This window comes from Mustela lutreola, chromosome 1 (genome assembly GCF_030435805.1).
Source record: "Mustela lutreola isolate mMusLut2 chromosome 1, mMusLut2.pri, whole genome shotgun sequence".
Classification (NCBI taxonomy): Eukaryota; Metazoa; Chordata; class Mammalia; order Carnivora; family Mustelidae; genus Mustela; species Mustela lutreola.
Genome location: NC_081290.1, coordinates 189,544,077 through 189,562,134, shown reverse-complemented (window position 1 = coordinate 189,562,134; position 18,058 = coordinate 189,544,077). Strand labels below are relative to the sequence as shown.

Below are 18,058 nucleotides of genomic sequence, written 5' to 3'. Positions count from 1 at the left end.
GTGCAGAGAAGGAAGGGAATAGATGTTGTTAAACGTGTGCCAGCCTTTGGTCCAGATATGTACCACAGAGTGAATCCACAGTAGTGGGTGCTCTTTAAATAAAAATAATGAGAATGATTATTTATTTTATTATTTTTTAAAAATTTTATTGATTTATTTAAGGGGGGGGTGGGGAGGAACAGAGGGAGAGGGGCAAGCAGACTCTGTGCTGAGCCCCATATGGGGCTTGATCTCACAGCCCTGAGATCATGATCTGAGCCAAAATCAAGAGTTGGTTGCTTAACCAACCGAGTCACACAGGCGCCCTAAGAATGATTATTTTGTGATTACCTTACATGTGTCCATCCTTGTGAAAATGCTGTGTAGGAGGTATTGATCCTTTTATTTTACAGATGAAGTCACTGAGGCTTAGAGAGGCTTAGATGTGACTTGCCCAAGCACACATATTTATTAAATGGCGTATCTGGCCTTGAGCCCTGGCACCTCTGACCACAAAGTCCCTATTCCTTTTACTCTACCCTGGTGCTTCCCATCAGTTATCCACACTGATGCCATGTCCATATCTCATAGGTTCCTATGGTAAGTGCTGGGGAAAGAAAAGAGATGAGATCTCTCTAACTTCTTTGGATTTCATTTTCCCATTTGTCAGTGGAGGGAATGGCTTTAGTAGACTGTGGTTTTAAGCTGTGCCCTGATGAAGCCTGAAGGTTCAGCCAACATGGTAGGCTGCACAGAGGGTGAGAACAGTCCAGGGGGGTTAATAGAGGACTAGGTCAGGTAGGACCTCAGGCTCCTACCTCCACTGCAACCAAAATCCTTTCTCTTTTTCCTGTTTTATTCATTGGGCTGCCAGCTAAGAGTTTGTTTAAAAGAAAGAATTCTGCTGCTTCAAGAAAGTTTGAAGACCGCTGAATTAGCTACATTCTTTGAAAGTGTGCATTGAGGGAATAGTTCGTGGCCTCAGGAAAGCTTGCAGTCTAGTTAGGGAGCTAAAATCTGGACCTCCTCCCCTCCCCAGCTGTTTGGGTTGGGTCTGTGAGTGAACTCCTTTGGAGCACCTAGTGCTCCTTGTTGGTGATACTTTTCACACCTGTCCAGTTGTATCTTCCCTGTTTGTGTGGGTCTGTATTCTCTGTCCTCTATTCAGCCCTGGACACCATGCGTGGCACAGAGTAAGCAATCAATAAACCTTCACCAAATGAGTGAATTTCTTGAGTTAGTATCCCTCACTTGAATCCAGTTTCTAAAAAACTGGATTTGGAATTGTAGAAGGAATTGTAGAAGGTGGCCTCTGCCTCTCTCCTCCTTTTTCCTACCTTATTTTTTCCTACTTTTTTTTTTAAGATTTTATTTATTTATTTGATAGACAGAGATCACAAGTAGGCAAAGAGGCAGGCAGAGAGAGAGGAAGGGAAGCAGGCTCCCTGCAGAGCAGAGAGCCTGTTGTGGGGCTCGAGCCCAGAACCCTGGGATCATGACCTGAGTTGAAGGCAGAGGTTTTAACCCACTGAGCCACCCAGGTGCCCCTTTTCTTTTCTTTTTTTTTTTTTTTTAAATTATGTTGTATTAGTCACCCTACAGTACTTAGCTTTTGATGTAGTGTTCCATGATTCATTGTTTACGTATAACACCCAGTGCTCATTGTGATACGTGCCCTCCTTAATACCCATCACTGGGTTCATCCATCCCCTCAACCCCTGCCCCTCTAAAACTCTGTTTGTTTCCTGGAGTCTGTAGTCTCTCATGATTCATCTCCCCCTCTGATTTCGATTGACATTTTTCTTTTGCTTTTCAAAGCTGTATTTCTCCAGAAAGAGGAAAGGAATCAGGTTCTCCAAGGATTATCTTTGGGCTACTCCTTTCTGCTTTGTCTTCTGATGCCTTGTCCAAACACAAGCATGGTATATAATATGGGAAGCTGTTCTCTCTTTGAAGAGACACAGAAGGCATGAACTGAAAGCCAGTTTCACAACTGGAGAATCCATGGAGACAGTCCACAGCAATTTTAGGGTTAGTCACATAACTTCCCCACTAGTCCATGGAGCAACCTGTATTTTTCCTTCTAGTCAGAAAGAGGGTAGAGCCAACTCCTCAAAATGTGCCTGGTGGCCACTGAGAAGATGTTCAGCTTGCTTGACGGAGGTTGGCCTCCCCCATGTGAAGCCTCTATACTTTTTTCTACAAAGTTTACTCATCGGTTTATAATCATTCTATGCTTCTACTCCTTCACTTCCTTTTCTCATAGTACTTATTTTAAAATAGGATAAGCAATATTCTTTTAAAAAATTCTAAAATAATTTTTAAAAAGATTTTATTTGTTTATTTGACAGAGATCACAAGTAGGCAGAGAGGCAGGCAGAGAGAGAGGAAGGGAAGCAGAGAGCCCGATGCGGGGCTCGATCCCAGGACCCAGGACCTGAGCTGAAGGCAGAGGCTTTAACCCACTGAGCCACCCAGGTGTCCCTTAAAATAATTTTTTGAAGATTTTTAAAGATTCCACTTATTTGAGAGAAAGAGTAGAGAAATAGAGAGCTCGGGTCGGGGTAGGGGGTGAGGGGCAGAAGGAGAGGGAGAAAACTGCCTGCTCAGTGGGGAGCTGGATGCAGGGCTCGATCCCAGGACCCTGAGATCATGACCTGTCCCGAAGGTAGACGCTTAACCCACTGAGTCACCCAGATGCCCCTATAGGCAATATTCTTGCAAATAAAAATACTGTTAACTTCCTGTACCTTTGCTCTAGAATCAGCTGAAATCAGCTCTCCTTCCACTGATGTGAGGTGGCACAGAATAGTGAGTGAGAGCTTGGGCTTTTCTTCCCTCAGGCCTGGGTTTATGTGCTGGCTCTGCCTTTCACGGACTCTTAGGCTATGTGCCCTTGGGCTCTCTCACCTTTTCCTCTGACAACAGGAGAACAACAGCGCATATCTCAAAATACCGTAATGACTAGCTGACATGCTACATACACAGTGTCTGACACATGCCTGATGAAAGGTGCAGAATCGTTTGGTGTTTATTATTGCATTTTATTCTATCTTGTTTTATTTATTTATTTATTTATGTATTTATATAATTTTTAAAAAGATCTTATTTACTTGAGAGAGAGAGAATGAGAGAGAGCATGGGAGGGGGGAGGGTCAAAGGGAGAAGCAGACTCCCCCTTGAGCAAGGAACCCGATGTGGGACTCGATCCCGGGACTCCAGAATCATGATGTGAGCCTAAGGCAGTGGCTTAACCAACTGAGCCACCCAGGCACCCTTGTTTTTTTTTTTCTTTAGTAGGCTCCATGCCCACTCCCAGTGGGGAGCCCAGTGTGGGGCTTGAACTCACGACCCTGAGATCAAAACCTGAGCAGAGATAGAGAGTCAGATGATTAACCAACTGAGCCACCCAGGTGCCCTTATTACTACATTTAAAAAATAAAGTTCAGTTCTTAATGTACTTTTGGATTTAGAGGACTCCCCCCCCCCCACTGATGTTCTTTGGAGTGAATTTTTATTACTTTCAAAATGATTCCCTCCATAGAGTTTCAAGTTCATAATATTTTCTCTTGGTTTCCTCCTATCGTGCATCTCTCCTGCTGGGCAGGAAGTTCACATTCTCCCAGAGAAACAGTTCCGATGAAAAGGTCAGCTTATGCACTCTTTGTTCCTTCATGAGCTTTGCCTGATGTGCTTTTGAAGGAATTCTGTCCAGTTAAGACTTGCTAAGGCTTGTGTTTCCCTAAATACCACCCTGCATTTCATTTCTCAACTGACTTTCTGGTTGATTTGTGTAGAACATTATTGAAAAACCAGAAATGCCTTGCTAATTTTTTTTTCCAGGAACCCCTCAAAATGACTTATGTAATAAGCATATGATGGGGTCAGCTGCTCATACAAATAAGCAGAAGGAAGAGCCTAGGAGTTGGGAAGCCCGAAGCAGGGGGAGAGGGATCTGCTGAAGGGAGTGGGGGTAGGGATTAAAACAGAAAAAAGAACTAAGAGGAAAAATGTCTATTGTCTTGGCCTAATTAGCAAGCAGTCCTGTGACCTGTACTGTAGCCAAAACTATCCTAAGCAAGTCCTAAGACAACTTGTAAAAAGAATATAAGAAATTGAAGAAAATTGCCTGTGAATCAGTTTTTCAGCTAGAAGAGCTGGTGGGTTATACTTAAGCATGAAAGTTATATAACTCTCTACTTCCTGTTTACGTACCACAGATGTGGGTGTCTAAGTTGGTGAATAGAAAGGGGGGCTTCGGGGCGCCTGGGTGGCTCAGTGGGTTAAAGCCTCTGCCTTCGGCTTGGGTCATGATCCCAGGGTGCTGGCCCCGCATTGGGCTCTCTGCTCGGCAGGGAACCTGCTTCCCTTCCTCTCTCTCTCTGCCTGCCTCTCTGCCCACTTGTGATCTCTGTCAAATAAATAAATAAAATCTTAAAAAAAAAAAAAAGAAAGGGGGGCTTCAAAATTTTTTGTACTTCCTTTAGCATAGCTTGAACTGGAGCGGGGCCTCAGGAGAAATTCTAGAAAAGGGGAAGGAGCAGGGAACTAAAGGGAATCACAAAGTGCTTGTTGTAGTTTGAAGACCCCTCAGAGTTGAAAGTGTGGGTAGCTCTGGGTACTCTCTTACTCATGGGGTGTCCTGTGAGTGGGAGGCCTCTGGCTACTACTTCATCCACACAGGATCATCTGGCTCATCTGTGGAATGAATTTGTGCAGTATTTAGTGGTGACATTGATTTTATGGCTGAGGAGCTTTGGCTAAGCATGAGCTCTTATGGATGTTCTTTGACTTCTGTAGACGTTACCTTGGGTTTGACTTGAGTTACCATTTTATCCCCAGAGCTCACGGTCCATGTGGGTGACTCGACTCAGCTGGGGTGTGTTTTCCAGAGCACAGAAGAGAAACGCATGACCAAGGTAGACTGGACATTCTCATCAGGAGAGCCTGCCAAGGTAAGGAGGAGGAACCATCAGCATGTGGTGGAGTTCCTGGCCAACGGTGTCAGGACAGTGTGGGGAGAGGGAGAGTTTCGGCTCCAGGTGCCATGGGCTTTGGAGCTTGTCAGAAGCGCTACTTGCCTGGGCAGCTTCAGCTCCGTGGTGGGAAGAATAACTCTCATGAAGATGACAAAGAAGAGGACGATATTCCGGCTGCTGCTGCTCAGCCTGTTGGGCTGTTGGGACACGTATGCTAGATCATCCCTGTGAAGCACTTGTGTGTGCCTTGGCCACTGCATTTGAGTTTCCTTCCTCTTTTCCCATTCCCTCTTTGTAGAGTCCAGGGGGTTGGCTTCTGTGGCCTTGTCTCTAAGCTCTGGGCTAGGCATAAGAATGATTGTATTCTTGTTTTTATTTGGATTATTTTGATATGTTTTCTTCTGTGTCCCACTGCCCCACTTATGGGATGGAAGGAATTTTCTTTGTTTTTATGGGTGCTTTGATGTTGGGATTAGTAGGTCCTGGGCCAGGGTATGGAATGGTTTGTGGGAACTCTGAAGCAGCAAGTGGCAAGTTAGTTCACTAGACTGGTGGATCTCCTCTGTGCATGGTGATGTCCTCTGTGCATGGGTCAAGGTGTGTTGTGGGGGAGATCCCAGGTCACTTATTGCTAATAAAAATCAAGGTGCAGAGTAGCTTTTCTATTAAGATATTCCCAGTCATGCCTATAAAAAATCATTTGTACTCACTTGATTCGCATATGCTGAGTGGGTGTGAAAGGGTGGCATTGTGATAGAGTGTGGGAAATTACATGTAGTCTCAGGTCCACCTCTGGGAGCTTATCATGTGTTTAGATGTCTGCCACTATGTGAGTCACAGCAGAAAATAGGTCAAGAAAGGACATTTTGATCTGTGAATTCAAAACACAAGAGATAAGATATTAGGGACCAGGTCTTCTTGTTCATGTTCATGTCTGTATACCCATTTCCTTTCCTTAAAAGCTTTTAAAAATAGTAATATTTACTTCTCTTTATTAAAAATTCCAACACTTACTCATTTAACAAAATTTTTTTTTAAAGATTTTATTTTTTTATTTGACAGAGAGAAATCACAAGTAGGCAGAGAGGCAGGCAGAGAGAGAGAGGAGGAAGCAGGCTCCCTGCTGAGCAGAGAGCCCGATGAGGGACTCGATCCCAGGACCCTGAGATCATGACCTGAGCCGAAGGCAGTGGCTTAACCCACTGAGCCACCCAGGCGCCCCAACAAAATTTTTTTTAAACATTTTATTTATTTATTTGACAGAGAGAGATCACAAGTAGGCAGAGAGGCAGGCAGAGAGAGAGGAGGAAGCAGGCTCTCCACGGAGCAGAGAGCCCGATGCGGGGCTCAATCCCAGGACTCTGGGATCATGACCTGAGCTGAAGGCAAAGGCTTTAACCCACTGAGCCACCCAGGGGCCCCTTAACATGTGTTTTAAGCACCGATGTGGCAGACACTCAGCGCTCCTGCTTTGATGGGAGACTTAAGATCAAGGGAGACACACAGTAAAATAATGAAGAAATAAATATGTAATATGTCAGGTAATAGAGCTATGGAGAACAGAAAAACAGGCATTTGTGGTTCTCATTTTACATAGATGATCAGAGAGGCCTCTCTGAAAAGATGACATTTGAACAGATATCTGCTGGAAGTGAGGGAGGGAACCATGTGTATTTCTGGGGGGAAGAGTGTCCCAGGGAAAGGGAGGAGCAAGTGCAAAGGCCCTGAGGCCAGTACTCAAAAAACGCAATAAGGCCAGTGTGGATGGAGTGAAGTGACACAGATAGGTGAGGGAGGAAAAAGTAGAAGATGAAATCAAAGAGGAAGATGGAGTGGGGCAGATCATGGAAGGTCTTCTACTTTTAGTTGAAATGGGGAGCCATTGGAGGGTTTGAAGTAGAGAAGTAACATGATTTAACTTCTATTTCTAAGGGCTCTCCTATTGAGAATAAACCATAGTTGGGAGTAAGGACAAATAAGGAAGCTCTTTGCAGGAATTCAGGTGAGGGTTGGGGTGGGTTGGGCCAGAATGATAACCGTGGAGGAAGTGAGAAATGGCTAGATTTCGGATCTTTTTTTTTTTTTTTTTGGATCTGTCTTGAAGGTAGGAGTGACAGGATTTGCTGAGGGATTTCAGTGTGAGTTTAAGAAAGAGAGGAATTAAGGATGACTCCATGATTTTTAGCCTGAGCATCTGGAAGAAGGCTTTGCCATTTACCAAAAAGGGATGGACTGGAAGGAGCTGGTTTGGGGGAATAATTTGGAGTTTAGTTTTAGACATGTTTCAAGTGCCTATTGGAAATCCAACCGGAAGTGCTAAGAAGTAAAGGTATACCTTTACTTCCTTTCCCTGGTGAAGTACAAAAAAGGAATGGCCCTTCTCCCCTTTTCTTCCTCATGCCTTTGTGCCAGTCGACAGTTGTTCATGGTTTGGTGTGTCCGTCACAGCTACACATGCTACACACGCGTGTGTGTGCATGACTCATGATGTCTCATACTGCCTGATCACGCCTTCACTGCCCACACATTCAGGGCCCTGTGAGTCCCAAGAGCCCCCTACTCCATCTTCCCTTCTCCCCCCTCTTCCATAGTCCTTGCAAACTCATATGTTGCCTTTCCCTTCTAGGAGGAAGTTGTGTTACGTTATTACCCCAAACTCAGTGTCCCTGTGGGGTACTCCCAGAACTGGGGCCGCTTCCAGAACCGTGTAACTCTGGTGGGGGACACTTCCCGCAATGATGCATCTATCCTGCTGCAAGGAGTGAAGGGGTCTGACAGAGGAAGCTACACCTGCAGTATCCACCTGGGGAACCTGACCTTCAGGAAGACCACTTTGCTGCACGTGATCGTGAAAGAGCCCCAAAGTATCTGGCATTTGGTTGAGGGGGAGGGGCCTCCAAGCTGGGAGGCATGGCCAGGACTAGGGTGAGGTCAGAGAGGCATCGGGGGTGTGAAATTGCAGGAGGCACACCTCTGAGATGCTGTACTTCCATGACCCTGACATAAGTCCTCGTACCCTGGACATACGTGACCTTCACAGTGATGCCTCCTTCAGTCTGGAGTCCGAGGCACCTTGCTTGCCTCACTCTAGTTCTGGCCCTGCGGGTGCCTCAAAGACAAGGGAGCTAATATTTGGTGAACTCCAGCCTTCCGCCAGAACTCACTCCCTGCCCGTCTAGTATACTGATTTAAAAATACAGGAGCTCAGAGATGGATTGGGGCTAATGTCCAAGGTCTTTTTTCCTTGGATGCTGTACACTCTGTAGCAGAAGGGAAAATGACCCTGAGCTGGTGAGCGACAGAACAGAGCAGAGAGAAAACAGGAAGGGACCAGAACCCAAAATAGAGGTGTTCTCTGATGAAAGCTTCTCTATTCTGGCAGACATTGTACATTAAAGCCAGTGGTGTGTCAATTGTGTGGACCCAGAGAGGTTGATAAGTGAGGGCTTAAAGTTAAACGGTAACACAGTTAACAGTCAGGATGTGGCCTGTGGACTTTGCCTTTTGCTGGAGCCCTTTGCTGGGGGTTGGCTGCGGTTTGTTGGGGGTGGGGATATGGGTGAGGAGGGAACACACCTCAGTACCTCTGACCAGAGACTTGAGTCTCTGGAGGCACCTCGTTTTAAGACATAACAAGGGGGCACCTGGGTGGCTCAGCCGTTAAGCGGCTGCCTTTGGCTCAGGTTGTGATCTCAGGGTCCTGGGATCAAATCCTGAACCAGGCTCCCTGCTCAGCAGGATGTCTGCTTCTCCATCTGCCCCTCCCTCCTACTCATGCTCCCTCTCTCTCCATCTCAAATAAAATCTTTAAAACACACACACACAGCAAAGGGTCCCAGCTGGAGGGGGAAGCAGGACAGATGGATTTCTTCACTCTCAGAAGTCTTATTTCCATTTCACAAGGAAAATACACACCCTGAATGGGAGCTCACTCAACCTCCAAGCCCCCAGCCCGCCCCTCTCCAGGCCTACCTCCATCTGCCCACATCCTCCCCTGTCTGTCTGTCCCGCCGTGCCAGGCTCCCTTCCACCCCAGGCTCATCCAGACTCCTGTGCTCACGTGGCATTTTCTCCCTGTCTCGGGAAACTAACGCTTTCTAGTGGCTTCTGCCATCCAGCCTATAAATATGCTCACCCCTTCCTCTCACCTTCTGTCCGTGTCTACTTTAGCTCTTATCCCGTGTCGTCGTCTTAAAACAGAAACAACTCACATCCTATACATTCACCCATTTAAAGCCTACAACTCGGTGACTTTTAGTATATTCAGAGTTGTGTGTCCTTCACTTCAATCAGTTCTCGATTTCTGTCTTGACCTAGCCAAGCCGCTTGCTCAGGGACCATATGTGGTGCCTCCTCTCTCACTTCCCATTAATTCTTTCGTGCATTGCATCCTGGCTCCTGCTTCCGCCTCTGCTCTAGCCTAGGTCACCAGCGTGGCTCTGTCTGCCCTCGGCCTTCTTTACCCCAGTAGTATTGGACGCCGTATTCTCTGTATATACAATATATTCAATATATTCTGTGTTGGATTCATTCTTCCTTCCTTCTTTCCTCCTACCCCTCCCTTCCTCCCTCCCTCCCTGTCTAATCCATTTATGTATCCATCCAAATTCTAGCCAGATAGTCCACAGATACTTCATATGCAACATTATCCTAACCCGCTTCTGCACTCCTCTTCCTGGCCCATCTCCTCCACCTCAGTCAACGCCGTCACCCTCTACACAGTTTCCTAGCTGGGTGCCTGGGAGTTGTATCCCTTTCCCATGGCCCCCAATCTCACAGGTCAACCAGGTCTGTCGTTTCTCCTACTGACTTTGAGTACGCCTCCCTTCCAGTCCTGCCTAACACTCTAGCTGTCTTCCTCTCTGTCTTGACCTGTAGGCCTCCAGCTGGTGTCTGCTCTCATTCTCAGCCCCGCTCGCACTCTCCCTGCAGCTCTCCGAGCCATCGCTCTAAATCACAAATCCCAGCGTTCTGTCCTGGGGCTCAGAGTCTTTCAGTGGTTGGTTTCTCCATCATTTACAGAAAGCAAGCCAGACTCCTGGGTGGTTTAATCAAGGCCCTTCATGACTGAGACTCTGCCATCTGTCCAGCCTAATTCCCCACCTTGCCCACAAATGCAGCTTTGAGCCAGACCCGTGGAACTATTTCTAATTTCTGGAAGTACCATCATCCTCTTGGGTCTCCAGACCTTGTGTATAATGCGCCCCCTTTCCCATATTGTCTGCCCAACAAACTTGATGTTTCCTTAAGACTTTTAAACTTTAACATTGTTGTTGAGAAATTCTCAACATCTGTTTCCCATAGAATTGGGTACCCTTTTGGACTTCCCATATGGACTTCTGTCATGGCCCCTATAGCAGTCTGTGGTTTTCTGTCAACATGTTTGTCCCCATCCTTGAAGGGATCATGTCTTATTTGTCTTTGTAGCTTCTTTGCCTAGTGATATTTGGCACCCAGGAGTGTTTGTGTACATATTTAGAGTAAACTGAAGAAATGAATGAAGGGTAAATATGGGTAGAAATGCTTCACCTGGTATCAGGACTGTGGGTCTGAGTGTTGTCCCATATATGCTTTTGAAACCAATCACTTTCTCACAGAAAGATCTGAAGCCTCTAAAACGTCTGTTATTTTATTTTAAGGTAGAATTGTTAATAACAATGTCTGCTGTCACCCATCCACCTTAATCCACACTGTAGGTAGGGATAAGCAAGGCAGCCAGACTTGGTTCTCCATCGAATAGGGACAGCTGGAGACCCAGCGTTTCAGCGTGGGGTGAAGTCTGGCCTTCTCCCCCAAATTCCTGGCTTGGCTGTGTCTCCTTGGTAAGAACTGGTGGGACTCACGGCTCTTTTCTGGGATATTGAGACCCTCTCATTGCTTTTCTCCTTTCCCAAGCATCGGTGACCCCAGTAGCCCTCAGACCCGAGCTCCTGGGTGGCAATCAGCTGGTGATCATCGTGGGGATTGTCTGCGGCACTATCCTGCTGCTTCCTGTTCTGATACTGATTGTGAAGAGGACCCACAGGAGTAAGAGGTACAGGGCTGGGTCGGGAGGCCAGTGGTGCTTCGAGCCTGAAGTGGAAGAGCGAGAGGGTGCTCGCTGTGCCATCCTCACAGAAGCGGGTACTTTTTTTTTTTTTTTTTTAAGATTTTATTTATTTATTTGACAGAGATCACAAGTAGGCAGAGAGGCAGGCAGAGAGAGAGAGAGAGAGGAAGGGAAGCAGGCTCCCCGCGGAGCAGAGAGCCCCATACGGGGCTCGATGCCAGGACCCTGGGACCATGACCTGAGCCGAAGGCAGAGGCTTTAACCCACTGAGCCACCCAGGTGCCCCAGAAGCAGGTACTTTAAATAGAATCGTCCGTGGTTGTCACGATAGATGTCATCTCTGTAGTGACCCCAACCCTCCACTCGCTGTGTTCCAGGAAGACTTCGTATGGCTTTACACCCTCCTCTTTCATTCTGGTATTTTACAGAGATTATCAGCTCTTTTGTAAACGGGGTTCTGAGGGGAGCATAATTAAGAGTATAAATCTTACACGAGAGCTATAAGCTGTCATTCCATGCCAGAGAGAAGTGGTTTTTGAATTATCCACAATACCCACTTCACAGGGAAGATTGGATCTTGAGGGTTGTCGGGGGCTTATTTAAAGGAGCACATTCGGGAAGCCTGAGCGGCTCAGTTGGTTAAGCCTCTGCCTTCGGCTCAGGTCATGATCCCAGGGTTCTGGGATCGAGTCCCGCATCGGGCTCCTTGCTCGGCAGGGAGCCTGCTTCTCCCTCTGCCTCTGCCTGCCTCTTTGTCTGCCTGTGCTCACTCGCTCTCTCTCCCTCTGTCTCTGACAAATAAATAAATAAAATCTTTTTAAAAAATAAATAAATAAAGGAGCACATTCCAGGGCACCTGGGAGGCTCAGTGGGCTAAGTATCCGACTCTTGATTTCGGCTCAGGTCATGGACTCAGGGTCGTGGTATTAAGCCCCACGGGGGCTCCATGTTCAGTGCAGGGTCTGCTTGTCCCTCTCCCTCTGCTCCTCTCCTTGATCACACTTTCCACTCTCTGTCTCTCAAATAAATAACATCTTAAAAAAAATAAATAAAGGGCCACATTCTAATTCTGAGAGGCTATTTTTTGTATGGATACCCTTAGGTCCCAAGTTACTTATTGTCGAAATATGTTGTTAAAGTCTTGAATTTCATCACTCCTTCTCCCAGCATCTCCGAAATGTCCAGATGCCCCGAACACGGCAGCCGTGTTTCACCGGCTGTGAGCAGGCCTGCGTCCCCCCATTTTCCCACCTGTTGATGAGGGGATCCATTGCTGGGGCAAACCAGCTCTCTTGTCGAAATGCTGTCAGTGGGCAAAGACCCCCATTGCAGGTGCTGCCTGCTGAGTCTCCTTTCCTCACAAGACACGGACTCTACAAAAAGCGCTTGGCCTGCTGGGTTGGCACTTCTGATCCCCAGGGCCTCTCTGACTTGGTTTGTACTTGGTTGGCCTCTCTGAGGGTCTTTGCTCTGGGTGTGCAGATGGCCCTGAGCCCAGAGGTAGATGGCTGTATCAACTCACCTCCCCACTCTGGGCCTCAGTTTCCCTCAAAATGAAATCAGTAATTCCACATATACTAGCTTATCTTAAAGAAACAACCAGGCTGGTACACTGAGATCTGTACACACGGTTGCTGTAGCCATGATGATATTTAAACATGGAAATCATCCTCGGTGACTGTCCGCTAACGGTTCCCTGAATCAGTGTTCCACTCCGGGACATACTGCTCGATCCCGGATGTAGGGATGTGGGAAGGTGTCCCATGTGTAGTATGTAATATGATCTCATCTTTATAAAAAAGAAAATTAGATAATGCTCGCTGCAGCAGCATACACAAAAAATATATTTTATGTGAGCACATGTAGGCCTGTGTCAAGAAAGAATAATTCAGGGGCGCCTGGGTGGCTCAGTGGGTTAAGCCGCTGCCTTCGGCTCAGGTCATGATCTCGGAGTCCTGGGATCGAGTCCCGCATCGGGCTCTCTGCTCAGCAGAGAGCCTGCTTCTCTCTCTCTCTCTCTGCCTGCCTCTCCATCTACTTGTGATTTCTCTATGTCAAATAAATAAATAAAATCTTTAAAAAAAAAAAAAAAAAAAAGAAAGAATAATTCAGTAGTGTCAGTAGTACCATTTGAGAGAAAAGACAAGGTGGGTCCCACAAGGGCAGGAGCTTTACCAGGACTTCAACCTCCAACTCTCTCTGTTTCTTTACTATTTGAATTAATTTTACAATGAGAGCATACAACCTTATAATGAGAAAGTATGAGAAAACGATTTCCTCCACTTTGGGACCAAATATATATATATATATATATATATATGGTTTCTTTTCTAGCTTCAAACCCCCCCCCCTTTTTTTTTTCGCTCTACCTTAGGCCAAAACAGAAAAAAGGAAGTATATTCAGTGGCAGATGCAGAAGGCAGATGGTCAAGAGATCAAAGGCCAAGGGCTGGGAAGGGGCCAGTGCTGGCGGCTGGGGTGGGGGTGAGGAGGAGGGGGCGATGTGGCGGTATTTCTGTAAGCCCCCCCCCCCCCCCCCCCGCATCGCCGAGCTTCGGCTGCCCCCTGCTGGCTCAGCAACACCTCCCCAGTTCTGGATTCTGGTAACATGGAATCCTGTGGCGGCGCTCGCTATTAATTCCTAAAGACTGTGTGGACAGAAAGATGTTAGCTAGGAGATAGAGAAGGCAAAGCTGTTGAGCCCAGACTCCCTCCAGAATGCCTCCCTGCTCTCCACCATAGAGATGTACTTTCCAGGTTTCAGAGCGAGCTGGGGAGCCTAGAGAGCAGCGTTCCTCCTCTGGGGTCCCCCTCGGTGGGGTCTCGGGCTGGCCCCCTTGAGTATACAGTGCTGTCCGGTTAATTCCACCTGCTTTTCTTGTCTTGCAGCTCAGTAACCTCCACAACCCTGGTAAAAAGCCTGGAGAACATAAAGAAGGCTGATCCAGAGGTAAGGAACAAACTCAAACCTCCGTTTTGCTGCTGTGCCCTGTGAGGGCAGGGCGGATACGCTCCATCATCCAAGTGGCGTCACTGTCTTTCTCCGTGGCCTGTCTTACTTGGTGTTACATCTCAGCATGCTGGCCAGTGCTGGGCATGGAGAGGGGCTCGGGAAAACTTCATCACCAGAGTGAGAGCCCCCGAGGAGGGAGTGGGGTGGGCCCATGGGGCCTCCTGGTAGGGCCACAGGAAAGAGCACTGGACTCAGAATCAAAAAATCCCCGCTCATGGGAGGCATAGGTGGCTCAGTCCGTTAAGTGTCTGCCTTGGGCTCAGGTCATGATCCCAGGGTCCTGGGATCGAGTCCTGCATCAGGCTCCCTGCTCAGTGGGGGAGTCTGCCTCTCCTTCTCCCTCTGCTGCTCCCCCTGCTTTCTCTCTCTCTCTCTCTCGCTCGCTGGCTCTCTGACAAATAAATAAATAAAATCTTTAAAAAAAAAAAATCCCTGTTCAAGCCCAGCTCTGCCACCTCCCAGAGCCACACTTTTCTCCCCAGTAAAATGAGAATGTGGACCAACATATTTGACTGTTTTAAGGTTCAGATAACCTGAAGTTCTGCAAGGGCTTCATGATCTCTGTGGAAGCATAAGGGAGAATTGGGGTTCATTTAGGAGTTACAGGAAGGAGTTAACAGTTCAAATTAAATATTCGGGAGCCCTAAGAAAGAGGATCAGGAAGAACTTTTTCTTCCATATTAGTTTATCATGGAGCTGTACTGGGGTCTGAGAAATGAATTCATTTTCGTGAACTCCCTTTCCTCCCTCCCTCCCTTGTTTTAAAAACTCCTCTTGGAATATTTACTTTCCCATATTTTGCCCTGTCTGTGACCCAAGAGTAGGATTTTTGTCACAACATGGCACAGGGGCTTCCAGAAGCCCAAGAGTTTGTCACCGGATGACATCACCTCCCCAGTTAGGGACAGGAATGTGAATCACAGCGTACCAGTGACCTCACAGATACAAGGTCCAGCGAGGGCTGTCCCTGCCCTACAGACCCTCTTGAAGAGCTGGCCCTGGTTAGTTGCCAGGCCTTGAATTAGAGGGAAATAAGCGCGAAGTACAAGTAACCTGGCCAAACAAGGGTTCCCTGCTGCTGCCTTAAAGTGCCCGTCCAAGCAAAGAGGTTTGTCTTTTGAAGCAAAGAATTTGTTTCTTAAGGTAGTGCTCTTTGCTGACTGGCCAATTTTCTTAATTTTTGAGAAGACTGGGGATTGAATTATCATCATCAGTGATCATTGTTCTGGCTCTCAATAGCCCTCTGGTGTCGACGCCCTGCAGATACTTATAGATGGTTTTTTTCTTTGGCATGTAACATTTACTGATGTTTAGTAATGTTTATACTATTCCCGCCCCCCCCCCCCCAGAAGCATGTTTACTCTTCAATAGCCACACGGGAGCAGACTGAGGAAGAAGAATCCAGTGGAAAAGCAGAGGCCACCTACATGACCATGGTGAGAGCACTTCTGGGCGCAGCTGGGCCAGGTGTCCAGAGGATGGAAAAGGAGCTGGCAAGGATGTGGCAATGTGGCTGGGTCCCTGGAGGAGGTGACTGCTGAGGGCGGAGACTTTTCTCTGTAGCTGGGAAGTCCGGGAAGCTGACAGTCTGCTGGATAGAAGAGTGACACCAAACTCGCCTTCATACCCAGTCTCGAGTATTTAAAGGTCATTGGGGCTAACGATGATTGATTTTAGTGGTGAAAAGAGGCACCTTTGTCAGGGAGAAGCAAGTGTCTTTGCCTCATTAGAGGTTAAGCAGAACCTAAAAGAGAAGGTACCACAGATCCTTGGACAGACGTCGTGTTGCAACTTTCCTTCTGATCCGAGAGTCCCTTCCAGTTCTTAAGTTTTTAAATTCTGTGGCTTATGTTGTTCTGACATACTGTGATTGACAGGAAGGCTACATTCTATATAATAATATGGAGTCGGATTCCTGCTGTCTCCTTCCTCCACTCCCGGGAAGTGCAGCACCTAGAAAAGGCACCTGGCAGCGGGCACGGTGCTATCGGTAGGCTAGTCATAGGCATCCAGGCCATGCAGGGACCAGTGTTCTGCTAGGCTCGGGAAGGCTGGCCTCCTCCATTTGGGGGATGGTGGCTTGCGTGTGTTCCCATCACACCAGCGCTGAGGACACATGATGGCAGCAGAGAAAGATCAGGGGCCTGGCGGGGTTCCACCTAGTGGAACAGTATCCGCCCTCGGCGGGAGTCGTGTGCAGTCCCGTTTCCCCCGCTGTTCTTCTCCCGTGATCACCACTGGTGCTCCCGGCGCCGCCTGTCCTTGTGCGGCCTCTCGGACTCCTGCTGCTGACAGCTGCACGGACTGGTGGCCAAAAACCTGTGAGGCCTTCTTCCCCCGTGTTTGGCAGAGGCGCTTGGATTGAGACTCTGCAGAAAAGAGCACTTCTGTCGTTCGGGAACGGGTCCAGTGAAGCGAGTACGGTGATAGGCCAAAGCCACAAGACTCTTAAGTCCTGTAGAGGCCGGTCAAGTTGTTTTAAAGGCCGTATTCCCAGTTCAGGAAGCCTCTGGGTGAATCCGGGCCCGCAGGCAGCCTGCGGGAGATCTCGGGCAGAGAGGCGTTATTTGGTTAGGGAGCAGGGAGACAACAAGCCTTTGATTTTGTTGTTGTTGTTGTTGTTGTTGAATTGATTACGTCTGCTTCAGAGGAAGGGGCACCATGCCCTCTGTGTCCCTGTTCTGGGGCCGGACAGCTGGTGGTTAACATGGCAAGCTTTGAAGCTGGGCAGACCTGGGCCCGACTCCTGGCTCTGTGACTTTGACACTGGATGATTGCAGGCAGTAACTTAGCTTGTCTGACACTCAGTTTCCTCATCCTTAAAATGGGAATCACAGTACCCACCTCCCAGGTGGTGAGGCTCTCACACAGGAGGGCTTGTGAAATTCAGAATTGGGGCAGACGGATGGAAAGCGCTTAGTACATGGCAACTATTCTGGTGGAAATACTTACACATGTGCTTTGTTTCTTTCCTCCCCCTCCCCCTGCCCCTGGCAGCACCCAGTTTGGCCTTCTGTGAGATCGGCACCCAGTAACCCACCCGAGAAACGTCCGCTGGGGGAATTCTAAAGCCAGAGCAAGATGTTTGAGAAGAAAAGAGAGTTCCTTTTGCGCTTAGCAATGGCAGAGACTCCTCTGTGTGTCCTGAGTTACTGCGCGGGTCCTTCTGGGACCCCCCCTGCCCCCCGAGTTGTTCTCTTGCCTCATTGGTCGAAGGGCTGAAGAAGGAGGGTTCAGAACCTGGCAGAAAGACTGGACAGCTTGGGAGGGACAGGCCCCGGCGGAGGGAAGCATGGATGCAGTCCTTCTGGCCTGGGATGCTGGCCCTGGGGACCCTGGCCAAGCCGTGGTGGCCTCGAGCGTTCCCTCAGATCCTCCGCATCGATGGTGCTCTTCGTGGAGGGGTCCCTGGGAAGAATCACAGAAACAAAAACCAACCCAAATGATTCCTTTGGCAAATTACCCCTAAATAAACATGGCTTGTGAAAATCATCCTCTTTGTATACCTGGCTGAGGGGGGCAAGCAGAGGCTTGGCGAGGAATTTAGAGTTAGGAACGCCTCGGACAGCCGAAGTGAGGAGAGCCGTTCTTGACTCACACTGGAGGCGGTGTTGGCCCTGGGACCGTGCGTTGGTGAGCAGGTTGGAGTGGGCTGTGAATACCGCTGGAGGATTTAGCCCGGCCTCTGCTGGCCTGGCTGGGTATCTAACGGCAGGCGGCTCTTTGCTGGGCTCCACCAGAGGCATCCAAGCTGGAGCGTGGGCACATGTCTTTTTCAGAAGTGGTGCTCACGGGCTGCTGAAGTGGACAGCCACTGATGTAGCTCTTGATCTGAAAGGTGAGGTTCCTGTACTTTTTGGTTACCATCGTAAAATTTAATGAGGTTTGTTTTAAAGATCCTCTGGTTCTTGGGGCGCCTGGCTCAGTTGGTGAAGCATCGGCCTTTGGCTCAGGTCATGATCCTGGGGTCCTAGGATCAGGCCCCTGCATTGAGGTCCCTGTTCCTTGGGAGAGTTTGCTTTTCCCTCTGCCTCTGCC

General features: G+C 48.2%; 1 protein-coding gene across 4 annotated transcripts in view; it reads left to right on the top strand.

The window, feature by feature from the left end:
- Positions 1 to 17,512, top strand: part of JAML (junction adhesion molecule like) — a 28,680-nt gene extending 11,168 nt beyond the window's left edge. For all 4 annotated transcript variants that reach the window (XM_059182094.1, XM_059182079.1, XM_059182085.1 and 1 more), the window contains 6 exons: positions 4,822 to 4,934; positions 7,585 to 7,822; positions 10,854 to 10,992; positions 13,897 to 13,957; positions 15,370 to 15,456; positions 17,018 to 17,512. In XM_059182094.1, coding sequence (XP_059038077.1) covers positions 4,822 to 4,934; positions 7,585 to 7,822; positions 10,854 to 10,992; positions 13,897 to 13,957; positions 15,370 to 15,456; positions 17,018 to 17,089 — 710 coding nt within the window. In that variant the 3' untranslated portion in view covers positions 17,090 to 17,512. The remainder of the gene's footprint in view (positions 1 to 4,821; positions 4,935 to 7,584; positions 7,823 to 10,853; positions 10,993 to 13,896; positions 13,958 to 15,369; positions 15,457 to 17,017) is intronic.
- The last annotated feature ends 546 nt before the right edge of the window (positions 17,513 to 18,058 follow it).